The 14254-nt window shown below is 36.2% G+C and overlaps 1 protein-coding gene across 1 annotated transcript in view; it reads left to right on the top strand.

The window, feature by feature from the left end:
* The window catches only part of CLTC (clathrin heavy chain), a 68880-nt gene extending 55166 nt beyond the window's left edge, over positions 1 to 13714 (top strand). The window contains exons 21-32 of the mRNA XM_069482337.1: positions 143 to 335; positions 759 to 916; positions 1125 to 1289; positions 1612 to 1719; positions 1805 to 1972; positions 2098 to 2247; positions 2340 to 2471; positions 2584 to 2694; positions 3704 to 3874; positions 4246 to 4467; positions 9319 to 9394; positions 11879 to 13714. Of these exons, the coding sequence (XP_069338438.1) occupies positions 143 to 335; positions 759 to 916; positions 1125 to 1289; positions 1612 to 1719; positions 1805 to 1972; positions 2098 to 2247; positions 2340 to 2471; positions 2584 to 2694; positions 3704 to 3874; positions 4246 to 4467; positions 9319 to 9394; positions 11879 to 12003 (1779 nt within the window). The 3' untranslated portion in view covers positions 12004 to 13714. The remainder of the gene's footprint in view (positions 1 to 142; positions 336 to 758; positions 917 to 1124; positions 1290 to 1611; positions 1720 to 1804; positions 1973 to 2097; positions 2248 to 2339; positions 2472 to 2583; positions 2695 to 3703; positions 3875 to 4245; positions 4468 to 9318; positions 9395 to 11878) is intronic.
* Positions 13715 to 14254: the final 540 nt, after the last annotated feature.

Raw genomic sequence — 14254 nt, 5'->3', positions numbered from 1 at the left:
CAATGTATGCATTATCCTACAAGGGTGGATATAATTGATTGCTATGCCAACAGAAGGGCAATAAAATGCCAACAGCTTAAATGTAATTGCTGTGGGTTAGATCCAGTTTACCATAGCCCTAATTCAAAAATTGGTTACCTAGGTCTTAATTGAACATATTGGAAACTTGGATCGAGCATATGAGTTTGCTGAACGCTGCAATGAACCTGCAGTGTGGAGTCAACTTGCAAAAGCCCAGCTGCAGAAAGGAATGGTGAAAGAAGCCATTGATTCTTACATCAAAGCAGATGATCCTTCATCCTACATGGAAGTTGTTCAGGCTGCCAATACTAGTGGTATAACTTCTTACCTTTATGTGTTTAAGACCTCTGAAAATGATTAAGCTAAACATTAAGATATCTGTTCTGAATTATGCAGGAATTGGATACTACATGGTTACTCATGAGCACTTTTAGCCCTTCCATCTTAGTCCACTTACAAAGAGGGCTGCATTTTGTGAATTTATAAGGTCTGTGGGGAAGATTAATTTTCTGTTTTGAAGTCTCATAAAATCCTGATAGTGTTCTAATCTTAAAACTTTAAGGACTTCACCTATTTATTTGGTCAGTGATAATATAGAAGTTTAATTCTAAGCAATTTACACTTGTTATTCTCTGTAACATTTCCTTGAAAAGGAAATTCATAGCAATTCTCCTTAGGTGAAAAGATAAACTAGAATGTTAGTGTTTGGATTTATTTTTTTCCTTTTCTGTACTTAGGAAACTGGGAGGAACTGGTGAAGTACTTGCAGATGGCCCGTAAGAAGGCTCGAGAGTCCTACGTGGAAACAGAATTGATATTTGCGCTGGCTAAGACAAACCGCCTTGCAGAGTTAGAAGAGTTCATCAATGGGCCAAATAATGCTCACATCCAACAAGTGAGTTTTCCTTTCAGATTTTTTTAAACAGTGTAAACATAAATAGTTGAGCAACTGTATTAGTTTGTTAGGATCAACACATCATAACTGAAGTATTCCTAGGAAAAAAATCTTACTGGAATATAAATCAGTATTAAGATGTGAATTTGGAAAGAGGATTGCGCTAAGGATAATATCTTACTGAAAATGTATTATCTTTTTTTCCCAGGTTGGTGACCGTTGTTATGATGAAAAAATGTATGATGCTGCTAAGTTGTTGTACAATAATGTTTCTAATTTTGGACGCTTGGCATCTACCCTGGTTCACCTGGGTGAATATCAGGCAGCTGTTGATGGAGCTCGGAAAGCTAACAGTACTCGAACTTGGAAAGAGGTAATCTAAATACAAGTTTGTGTGAAGAATTAAGATCTATTTGGAAATGCTCTTTAAACTGATTAGTTGGGGCCAGGCGAGGTGGGTGGTTCATTCCTATAATCCTAGCACTCTGGGAGGCAGAGGGGAGGATTGCTTGAGTTCAGGAGTTTGAGGTTGGAGGGATAATGCCACTGCACTCTACCCAGGGCAGCAGAACAAGACTATCTCAAAAAAAAAAAAAAAAACAAAAAAACAAAACAAAACAAAAAAAAAACCTGATTGGTTGAAAGCACTACCCATGTTTACATTTGAGTTGACACAGAGGAAATGTTTATTCTAGGTCTGCTTCGCCTGTGTCGATGGGAAAGAATTCCGTCTTGCTCAGATGTGTGGACTTCATATTGTAGTGCATGCAGATGAATTAGAGGAACTTATCAACTACTACCAGGTAATGAATAGTAGGAGCCTTTTTTATGATCTGCGACCCTTTACCACAGATATTCTTGTCTTTAATTGCAAGTTTCTCTTTTTAGGATCGTGGATATTTTGAAGAACTGATAACCATGTTGGAAGCAGCATTGGGACTTGAGCGAGCTCACATGGGAATGTTTACTGAATTAGCTATTTTGTATTCTAAATTTAAACCTCAGAAGATGAGGGAGCACCTGGAGCTGTTCTGGTCTAGAGTGAATATTCCTAAGGTAACCAACCTCTGACGTTGGGAAGCAACTCTATAGCTAAAACCAACACTTTAAAGCATCTTAATTTTTTAAAGACTATTAGTTAGAGACTCATATTTAAAGCAGTTAAATTTTTCTTGTGCCAGGTGCTAAGAGCTGCAGAACAGGCTCATCTTTGGGCAGAACTGGTGTTTTTGTATGATAAGTATGAAGAATATGATAATGCCATAATTACCATGATGAATCATCCAACTGATGCATGGAAAGAAGGGCAGTTCAAAGATATCATTACCAAGGTGTGTACCTTCTTCAGAAGATACAGGCTTCAGAAGGAGAAAGCTCATTAGGAAATAACTCTGACTTAATATATGGAGTTTTCCCATTTTAGGTTGCCAATGTGGAACTATACTACAGAGCAATACAGTTCTACTTAGAATTTAAGCCTCTGTTGTTAAATGATTTGCTGATGGTGCTGTCTCCACGGTTGGATCATACTCGTGCAGTCAATTATTTTAGCAAGGTAATAATTTTAAACTGAACTTCATAGCGAGGAATTAAGACACAATTGGATAACTTTTGTGCCTGGAACGTCAATAACATTCTATATTTGTAACAAATTCTTTATTTTAAAGGTTAAACAGCTACCACTGGTGAAACCATATTTGCGTTCAGTTCAGAACCACAACAACAAATCTGTGAATGAATCACTGAATAATCTCTTTATTACAGAGGAAGATTATCAGGTAAAATCTTTGATTCTTGCACATATTCTCAAAACTCAAGTTATGATTGTGTTGTATAATTGGTATGTTTTGCTGTAAAAAAAAAAAAAAAACCCCATTATCCTTTAGGATTGTAAACAGTAGGTACTTATATGCCTAGGATTTAAATTTAATAAGGTTTTCAAGATTGATAAATCTCTTAATTAAGTGCCATGTTTTCAGAATCTTGCTTAGATCTTAAGATATTGCTTTAGAAAAAAAGATGAGAGCTGGGCATGGTGGCACATGCTTATAGTCTCAGCTACTCGGGGAGGCCTAAGCAGGAGGATTGCTTGAGCCCAGGAGTTCAAATCTAGCCTGGGCAACGTAGCGAGACCCTTTCTCTAAGAACAAAACAAAACAAAAATGCAGTTACTTTATCTCTAACGTTAATTTAGGTTATAGTTAGGACCAAAAAAAATCCTTAATCTCTTACCTAGTCTATTAAACTTACTTGATATTAACTGTATTTATTCACTGTTTTTCTTCCCAATATCTTATTAGTATTTGTCTTTTAATAAACTTATGAAGGATTTTGCATAAGCAAAATTGAGCTAGTTATGGTTAAGGTTAAGCTAGTTGCATTTTTTTTTCTTTCTCTTGCCGTCAGCAAGATTTTCTTTTAGATTCGGCTCATGATGATCTATACTGCTGAATATCATGCTGAGTTGTACCAGGAGTTTCCCTAGAGCATAAAGTCTTACTCTACACATTACAAATCCTTTCCATTTCAGAACCATTCATGTTAGTCCTTGATACTAAAAACCTTGGACAAAATTATATCTTAGGAAATCTCATAGTACCTTTGAGGACGTTATTGTCATAAAATTAGATAGAAGAAACTTGATAACTGTTTAGATTTTAACTTTGTAGTTTGATGCCTGAATCTAGGTTGTCATATTACATGTTACCATATAATGGCTCCATCAATCAAGAAGGATGGAATGTAAATGTTAAAACTGATTTGGCATTTGGATGGCTTCTTTTTAAGGCTCTGCGAACATCAATAGATGCCTATGACAACTTTGACAATATCTCGCTTGCTCAACGTTTGGAAAAACACGAACTCATTGAGTTTAGAAGAATTGCTGCTTATCTCTTCAAAGGCAACAATCGCTGGAAACAGAGTGTTGAGCTGTGCAAGAAAGACAGCCTTTACAAGGTTGATAAAGTTGGTGGGGCCAGGGGTGTTAAACCAAGCCTAAAATAATGTATTTGAAGTGATTATATTCTATGAAAGTATTAGTTTTGTGAATATGAGAATTGACTTTAAGCTCCCATTTGGAGAGATGACAATTAAGTCAATGGATTTCTTGATTCTACGGGCTGTCTTATATTAAGGTTGAACTTATCTCTGTTTAAGAAAAGCTTATCCTTTTATTTCAAATTTTTCATTTAAATTATATAACTAGGCTTTCTTTTACCCTTGCAAATGCAGATTTACATTTTTGGAAAGTTTCCATTGTATTACTTGGTTTACCAGTTCAGCATGTTTGGGTTTAATTCTTGACTTTCCCTGTTTCCTTTGAATAGGATGCAATGCAGTATGCCTCTGAATCTAAAGATACTGAGTTGGCTGAAGAGCTCCTGCAGTGGTTTTTGCAGGAAGAAAAAAGAGAGTGCTTTGGAGCTTGTCTGTTTACCTGTTACGATCTTTTAAGGCCCGATGTTGTCCTGGAAACTGCATGGAGGCACAATATCATGGACTTTGCCATGCCCTATTTCATCCAGGTCATGAAAGAATACTTGACAAAGGTAATGACTCTTCTAAGTGTATTCAGAACTAATTATCTTGCAAATATGTAAAATTCTACATGCAAGGGTTTTATTTAAATGTTTTTTCTCTAGAAGTTATTTAGTTGAAAATATTCCTGTTCTCTGAAAATTTTTTTGATTGATTTGAAAGGGAATATAAATAAACATAGCCTGTCAGAGTGTTTATCCTCAGTGTATTTCTGAGGGTGAATAATACTCTATATATTTTTTTAATATTTGATATAAATTTTTTTTCAAAATAGCATCTTTCTCAAAATTCCTGTAACTCAGATGTTCATAACTAGTACTGTAGATTTCCTTTTATTTAGTTGATTCCTGACTTTAATGATGTCTGTGCCTGTTTCCCCTGGGAAAGCCGCATGTGTATTCTTAACATCCTGTTAATCTTCACAATTTTTTGAAAGTCTAACCTCTAATTAAAAAATGTTATAGGAGGTTAACAATTAACCACATTTCCTAAAAACACATTAAACAAGCTGGGGGCATAATCACCTTATAAAATTTACTCTTCATCTTAGTGTCCCTTGTTGATGTCAGAATATTTTTTACTCACCCTATTCTCAACAGTTACTAGCTTTCTCACTGTACAACATTTTAAAATGGTTTTAAAGAATCCATTTTGTCAAAGCAAAACATGGTTAAAATCAGAGTCTCACATTTGATCTTTTCAACCTGCCTGAGTAAAGGGGGTGGGCGGGATAAAGCACTACTAACAACCCCCAGTATACCAAATTTTTCCTTAGGATATCACCTAATTAAATACCATTGTGTTTAGTTAAAATTTTTAAAAAATTAACATTTTCTATGTGAAGTTCAGTGTAAAAGAAAAAACAGTTGCCTTATCTTAGTCATAGATGAGAATAGCATCTTTTCTTATGCATAATGCCAACTTGTGAGACCTGGCTCTAAGCTGCTGTTAACCTAAGTGCTGTATATTTTACTAGCAATTAAGCTGCTTTCTTTCACACTGACTGTAGCATAAATTCTTCTGCAGTAAGCTTTGAAGTTAAAAAAAAAATTCTAAATTTTGCTTCCAGTATGCCCTTTATTTTCACTTCTCATACCTTTTTTAGTGTTAGATGTTTCTCCCCTAAACCTTTGTTGCTGATTCTACCTTTTTATGCTCAATATGGAATTTGATTTTTTTCTAAGCTGCACCTTCTGAATTCCTTTGCAGGTTGATGCAATAAAGGAAAAGGTGAAAGTTGATTCTTTTCCATCTTTAAGTCTGGAGGACTAAGTCTAAGGAATTTGCATGATTTTTTTTCCTTCCTTTTCTACACTGCTGCTGCTGCTTTTTCCCCCCAATAAATTTTCACTAAAGCCTCGCAAGTCCCTTGAAACATAACTATAATAGAGCTGTAGGACATTAGTAGATGTTTGCTACTAATCGGCTAATAGGCTTTAGGAAGGGCAGGAGGCTAATCAGTAGTTGGTTCACAGTCTCTCTTAAATATATTATTAAAAACTGAGCATGGTGAGTTTCCATATTAATTCTAAAGTACCAGGAAATTTCTCTTCCCTGTCAGGGTAACTGGACCATAATAGGACTTTCTTACTACTTGAAATAAATTAAAACAGCCTCTGGTTTTATTTTGTGAGCTTGCCTGACAGTTGTTGAATTTATATATACATGATGCCCTAAAAGACTTTTTGGGGTTTTTTGTTATTGAAGGACTGTGATCCAGTTTCTGATCTCTTGATTCTTACTAATTTTTTGCTGAAAGTAGATACGAGAGATACTAGCTGCTTCCGAAGAGACTTTCCTCATGTTTCTCCAGGTGTCCAGTTCTTATGGTGCTAGTCCATTTTTAAGAGGAATCAAAACCTTTTTAATCATGAGAGCCAAGCTTGCTATAATTGTTGCTGAGCAACATGGATTATTTCTGTTTATAATGAACCAACATTGACTTCTACTTTCTGTAATAAGTTACACCTCTGAAGCTACCAAAACTTGCTCTTATTGATCAGTTGGCTTGTCCAAGGTCAAATTTAGGCACCTTTTGGTTGCTGCTTTCTTCATTGGCTTTTCTCCAACCCAACATAAATGAAACAAACTTAGAAATATATATCTGTTATCAAATTGTGGTTAGAAAATGGTGGGAAAGTAACGGAAAGTTGAAACAAATTTAAAAGAATTTGTGTGGGAGACAATGCCTTGGGATTATGTTGAACCAAACTGGAGTCACCACTGGAACTTAGGGCAAACCTGAGTAAAATGCATTGTGTGTGAGACCCTTCAGCAGCTAGTAAGCAAGGCAGTTAGAAAGCGTGTGTGTGAAAAACAGGTAATTGAACTGCAGTGTTATGCATTGTTTCAAATCAAGCATGTACAACAGTCATTGCAATTACATCATATTACTTTTGAAACTCTTATAGCATTGCTGTGGGCTGTGTGTGTTTCTTGAGAGCCTGTATAGCAACAGTCATCTTCAGATCTCACTTCTTGCTTCAGTACTTTTGCCTTTTTTTCATGCACACATACACCAAAATAACTGACTGCATGTTAACTTTTCCTCTGCAGCATATTGCAGTCTTTGTGGAAAAGCCTTTTACATTTTAGTGAATTTTCAATAGTACAGATGGAACTGAATTCAGTGACATGCTTACCTGTAATTTTTCTTCTTAAATCCAAGGATCAGAAACTTTTGTTACAGCTCTTAACAAAAGCCTGTATTCATAAAAGCCGTCTCTGCTTTTCTTTTTTAAGCAATCTAAATTGGGTCAGTGGAAATAAAAATTGGGTATTCCTATGCCAGAGGCTGTCCCATTATATAGAAAAATCTAAAATTTTTGCTTACCTTGATGCTGTTCCTTCAGAATTTTTAATTTTTTCCCTATGCCCGACCTGCCTACGTCTATGCCTGGACATTGTGATATTGCTAGCTCTAAGTCTTCCATGTATTTCTGTTATAGGACTTCTGTGCTTAATATCCGATTCAGACATAACTTCTAAACACGTATTCACTTTAGATTCTTTTCCTGGAAAGTCTGGAAGTGTATTATGCAGTGGTGGCTTTTTGGTTGTTTCATTTTTCTTCTTTTTCTTATAAGTTATTAATGTACAGGCATCCATGTATTTTTCTGTATAACTTCCGTAGCTCACTCTTGGATACTGGTTAGTTAGCAAAACCCCACGTGACCCTTGATGGCACAGAACTATGCTTTAAATTCTATAGCTGTAGTAATTTTTGTTGTGAGTTTGGATGCCAAACAGTGGGTATTTCACATAGTACTTAATATTCCATAAGTCTTTAATTTGATATTAGGGTAATTTGTAACACATGATCATTTAGGCTATATAATAGGATAATAGTGTGCAAAAGCAAACTAATCCATCTTCCTAGGGTAGAAAAACCACATTTCATCTGCACAAATCTAGAGTCTACTTAGGCTTACTTTTCACAAACTTTTAGTTCCCTGACAAAGTAAGATGGATTAGACCCATATTTATGGTATTTAACATGAAACAATTAAGTATAAAACACTCATAACCTTAATGGCCTATGTGAAGACTAAAAGACACTATTTTAATAGTTTCACATAGAAATGAGGTGCCACTTTAACTTTTTTAGGACCAGATTTTTATAGCTTTTTCACTGAAGTCTTTGTCTTTTTTGGTGAGTGATTTTTCACCATTTGCCTTTTTGAGGAACATACAGTAAACATTTATAAAATGTTCCTCCCTGCACTTTGCCCCCCAGTCTCACCCAGCACACTTAATGACCTTGAAAACCACTAGTAATAGGTAACATTGAGATGTGAAATCTAGTTTTACTTGAGAGTATAATGATATACCAATTACAAGGCTTTGGTTGAGATACCAACTTTTAAATACATTTATAAAAACAAATATAGTGTAAAAGGCAATGGAATTTATATGGTGAAGGAGATTCCCTAATCCCAGGGTTGTAATGTCACTTCTTTCTAATTCATCACAGAATTACAGAATCAAGTCATGTTAGCTCTGGAAGAAACTCTGCAGATCATTTCATTCAACTCCTCATTATATAGAGGAGGAAATTTGAGGGCCAATGCAATGGTTTGCCAAGGTCACACAACTAGTTAGTGGAAGGATCTAGGCATTCTAACTGCATTCTTTCACTAATACATTTGGACTCCTCTACAGAATTATTTCTGTCTGATGCTATACACTTTGATTTAGAGTAGCTAGCATACAGGAGCAATTTACTTCTTTGGCTTCATTAAAAGGAAAAATTTTCTTTCTCAAGAAGTTGAGAAGATTGGGCTTTCCTAATTATTTCTTGGAAAATAGAGCCACGTGGCATTAAAACGTACAGCCTGTCTTTACACAGAAAGATTCAATATGGAGCCACTTGAATCTTAAACTGTAGTCTGCACCTATAACCAATATCAACAGAAGCTGTACGCAATTGGCAAAAATAGTTTATTCTGTACAAGTACTTGTCATTAGACTCATTTCACTTTTTTGAATACCATTTCCTCTGGGGAGGGAAGTCTGGCCAGTTCACAAGTTCATTACTACGTTTGATAGGTTTTAAACTTCATTTGAAAAAGTGGTTCCTTCCCTCCCTCAGGCTGCATCCTAGCATGCCCAGTTTTAGCCTGGCGTGAGCTTTTATGGCATTTATAAATCCCTCCGTCCTGAGGGTTTATAATGACAGTGCTGAAAACCACCTTGACTGAAGTATGAACATTGCCATTGAATTTGAGGGGGCCTGAGAATGTTCTTTGTAGTCTGTTTTATTTTGACAGAATTTAACATACTAAGGCTTTTCCACTTTCTGCCATAAACCTAGGTTTATCATACTTTTGGGGTACTAATTAACATAACCTGTTTCTCTCCAGGTGGATAAATTAGACGCTTCAGAATCACTGAGAAAAGAAGAAGAACAAGCAACAGAGACACAACCCATTGTTTATGGTAATCTCTCTTTTTACCCTCAAAGAAATACATTAGACAAACATTTAATTCTTTAGAGATTCTACCTGAAAATAGAAATACAAGAAGCTTCCAAAGTGGAAAAAGGCTTGCTGAGTTAAGAAATACTCCTTCATTGCCATATTTTTTTTCCTGAAAATGGTCTTAAAGCAGGCATTGATATTATTCACTAAAATAATCTTTTTTTTTTTTTTTTTTTGAGACAGTGTCTCGCTTTGTTGCCTGGACTAGAGTGAGTGCCGTGGCGTCAGCCTAGCTCACAGCAACCTCAAACTCCTGGGCTTAAGCGATCCTACTGCCCCAGCCTCCCGAGTAGCTGGGACTACAGGCATGTGCCACCATGCCCGGCTAATTTTTTTTCCTATATATATTTTAGTTGGCCAGATAATTTCTTTCTATTTTTAGTAGAGACGGGGTCTCGCTCTTGCTCAGGCTGGTCTCGAACTCCTGACCTTGAGCGATCCACCCGCCTCGGCCTCCCAGAGTGCTAGGATTACAGGCGTGAACCACCACGCCCAGCCTAAAATAATCTTAAATGCAAGGAAAACCTCACAAACTCATTTAAGATCATAACCTAATGTTTCCCTATCATCTGGTCACTGATTGATTACTTGCTTATAAATTACTGAGAAAGAAATACTGATGAATTTGATGTTCAGAAAAGCAAAAGGTGATTGAATATGCCAAGGCTGGCTTTAGTATGCTTTACATAAAGAATACATCCTCACTTTAAATTTTAACTGGGGCAGAGAACTGGGTAGTATTTCTATTTGAGAATTTTCCAAAGAGATAGGATCTTCAAACTCTCAAGTGAATATTTAATTTCTTCTTACACCTGCATGTTTGAATTACTTCCCCTTTCTATTTCATACCTGGTGAACAGATTCATTTGAACAATAAATTTAAAGGGTGTATTGGTTAAAGCACTATAACCAGGTGTTCTCTGAAAGGGAGCATAAAAATACGACCATTATATCTCAGGCTACTGAAGAAAATAATACATATATTTATTATGGCATTATCTCCTTTTTACTACAGATAAAAAAAGCATTTGGGAATTTAGGGGACAGGATAGTTTTGATAAAGTTAGAGAAAGGTAAACTTAAAAGAGGATTCTTAGAGATGGGAGCAAGATATTTGACGTTTGAGATAGGAAACACAGTAGGAACAAAAACAGGGTAGGTGTAATTTGGGGGTACTACTGAATTTGGCTTGCCTTCAGGGTGTTAAAATGGGCAATTGAAAAGGACATTGGAATTTCAAGACAGATGTTAGTATCAAGGTTAGGGATGATTTTTTATAAACTGGATTCCAAAAATTTGCTTACTAAAGACAACTTTGGTTAACCACCACAAGGAAAGACACAAGGTTACTTGTGCTGGGAGAAATCTAAGTTTACATTCTAGTGGGAGATTAAAAGTACTTGTTCTGTGCTGGTAGGGAGGGGTGTTATGTGTTTTCTCTCTCTAAATAAGGCAGGTTCCCTACAGGTCATGTTTTATGTTATATCGGCAACAATTGTTTAAACCTAGGAAAGAGTGTCAACATACTATTTGATAGAGGGTGTGTTCTAACGTATTTCCTACCTCATACCTAGTTGAATGTGTCTTATTTTTGATTAGTACTCTACATTAGTACTGGATTCTTTGCTAGAAATGCATTAAATTTCATTACCATTCAGACATGTTTATATCAGAAATTTAAATCTAACTTTAAAAGTTCAGTTAGGGCCGGGCGTGGTGGCTCATGCCTGTAATCCTAGCACTCTGGGAGGCCGAGGTGGGTGGATTGTTTGAGCTCAGGAGTTTGAGACCAGCCTAAGCAAGAGCGAGACCCTGTCTCTACTAAAAATAGAAAGAAATTATCTGGCCAACTAAAATATATATATAGAAAAAATTAGCCGGGCATGGTGGCGCATGCCTGTAGTCCCAGTTACTCGGGAGGCTGAGGCAGTAGGATCGCTTAAGCCCAGGAGTTTGAGGTTGCTGTGAGCTAGGCTGACACCACAGCACTCAATCTAGCCAGGGCAACAAAGCGACACTCTGTCTCAAAAAAAAAAAAAAGTTCAGTTATATATTATATTAAAACATGTCATTTTAAAAACTAAAATTTTTCTAGGGGGAAAAAAAACTTAAGTTTTCATGTGCTGATTTTATTGTGTCACTAAATGTAATGTGCAAGTACCATGTGATAGGCTTGTTGGCAGATGTCTGGCCTGATCATGTCGAGTATGCTTTAAATGATGCAAAGTCCTGGCTTTTGGCCCTGCAGTGTTGGCTTTTTAGGCAGGACCCTTCTTAGGGTGAAAAAGTGATGCCAAAATTGTGACAGTCCAAAGTGCCCCAACACAACAATTCTAAGTTGTGATTATGTTGCGAGAGTGGGGGAGATTGGAGTGTTCTAGTCTTACAATGCTAACAGTTTCTCCCGCCTCCTTGCCCTGCCCCGTTTTGTTTTCTCCTTTAGGTCAGCCCCAGTTGATGCTGACAGCAGGACCCAGTGTTGCCGTCCCTCCCCAGGCACCTTTTGGTTATGGTTATACTGCACCACCCTATGGACAGCCTCAGCCTGGCTTTGGGTACAGCATGTGAGATGGAAAGCCAATCCTGTAGTCGCCTATTTTCATACTGAAACATCGTCTTTACCCACTTCTCAGTTTTTAACGAGGGAAACAGGCAATGTGTTCTTGTAACCTTTATTTCATGAAGGACTACTTTTTGTTTCTAACTATAAACTTGGATCACCTATGTTAAAACATTATTTCACATTCCACATCATTTTAGAATTTATTTTCAAAGGGGAATAGTTTCAATGTTTTATTCACTTGGGCTTTTTTTCTTCCCCCTCATTCTTTGAAGAACTGCTTAATTTTCAATCTGTTGTGAAGAACCTGATTTGCACTCTGTAGTGTTTAAAGAAACAAAGAAACTCTAATACTGAATCTCTTAAATTTAGTGTATGTAAACAGCTTAATATGTATTGTCTAAATGCATTTAAATCTTTTATTCAAAGAAAAGCTAAAACAAAAATACTGGTATATGACCACGCAAGACTGTCAATGCCAACAAAGACAACACTAATCAGCGTATCCTACATTGGATTGCAGTGCTCTCCAAATTATTTGAAAAATGCATACAGACAACTTGCCTGATTTTTAAATGAGCATAAAAGGCCCTCTAACCTATGCAGGTTTCCCCATTATGCATATAGAAAATGCTAGTGTTTTGCTCACTTCATATGTAACAGGTGCCCTTATGTTGTGCTGTATCCCGTGCTTTTTCTGTGGGACCATTCCATTCAGGAACAAAGAGCACCATGATTCCAATCTTGTGTGTACTAACCCTTCCCTGAGGTTTGTGTATGTTGGATATTGTGGTGTTTTAGATCACTGAGTGTACAGAAGAGAGAAATTCAAACAAAATATTGCTGTTCTTCAGTTTTGTTTTGTGGAATTTGAAATTACTCAAATTTAAAATAAATTACTGGACTGTGGAAATAACATGTAGAATTGCAGTTTCAATTAAATATCTCTGAAACCAAAAGAACAGTAGATGAGGTAGTTGCATATTGAATATTGAGACATGATTCAAGGAGGCATGAGAGGAAGTGGAATGAGGATTGGGACATGTGAAGAAACTGTGTAATATATCGTGTACATTCCTGTAAGGTAACGTGCAGTAGTTTAAAGAATCAGCCACTACTAGAGTGGGCTACATTTCACCTATCTCCAACATTTTAACCAAGTGACAATTTCACTTAATATAACCTAACATCCATGATTTGTTCATTTAACTTGAAATAAAATATATTTGAACATTTAGTTAACATGCTGTTTCTCACCATGAATTATAAAGGTATCCAAATTATGGGTATTTTAAATTGATTTTTTAAAAAACCTGGTGTGTGAACTCAACTCTTTGGGTTTATGGCTGAGAATGTTAGTACTTTAAGTACATTTCGCTATCCCTTAATCCTTAATAGTTACACATAGCCCCTTGCCTAGCCTTGTATTGCTCTACAACTATTTAGACAAACACCATAAGCTCTGTTGAAGAGTTTTTAAAAACTTAAACCCCCCGAGCTCTTTCCCCAACTTTAATACTCCCCCTGCCAATCTTCACATAGGAAATTAGAGTATTAGCTGGAAAATTCCTTTTGTTTTGTCATAGTGAAAACATGTTCAGGCTCTGGCTGTGCATGTGTTCCTGGATCTCTGCTCCCTTTCTTCATCGTTAACAAATCAAGAGGGAGAATAGGAATGGTGCTTAGAAGCTCATTCTTTTCAGTGTCAAGATTTGTTCTGGACCTTTCCTATACTTCTAATCAACTGGTTTTCATCAGTGAGATGATTTTTCTTTTCCCTCATAGAAGCAAATAAAAATACTTTAGTAAAGGTTTTTGTACAGAAAACTTAATTTTTTTTTTTAAGGAAAACTGGGTTTTGTTTGTTTGTTTGTTTACAAATTGCCACTTTAAGCCGTCCATACCTGTCTATAGTAGAAAGAGAAACCTCTGTGATGTATGACTTAGGTTCAAACCTTGAGCCAAGTTGAGCTTCTGAGCTTGTTTCCTCATCTGTATATTAACACTGAGTACGTTTCAGAACTATCTAACAATTATCTTTAAATCACAAAATGCCTAGCCCAAGACTGGGCAATTGTAAGTGTACACTAAATGGTAAAATTAACCGGTAATAAACTCTATTTTAAGCCAAGAATCTTCCCTAACATTATTCTGAGTTTATCAAAGATGATGTTCTAGAAGGAACTAAAAGCAGATAAGAGGAAAGAAAGGGAGAGAGATTAATGAAAAGCTTTCAAGTAGCAAGCAAGCTTTCAATCT

Source organism: Eulemur rufifrons, chromosome 9 (genome assembly GCF_041146395.1).
Source record: "Eulemur rufifrons isolate Redbay chromosome 9, OSU_ERuf_1, whole genome shotgun sequence".
Taxonomy (NCBI): domain Eukaryota; kingdom Metazoa; phylum Chordata; class Mammalia; order Primates; family Lemuridae; genus Eulemur; species Eulemur rufifrons.
Note: the sequence above shows the minus strand (reverse complement) of the source record. Positions and strands in the feature narration are given on the sequence as shown.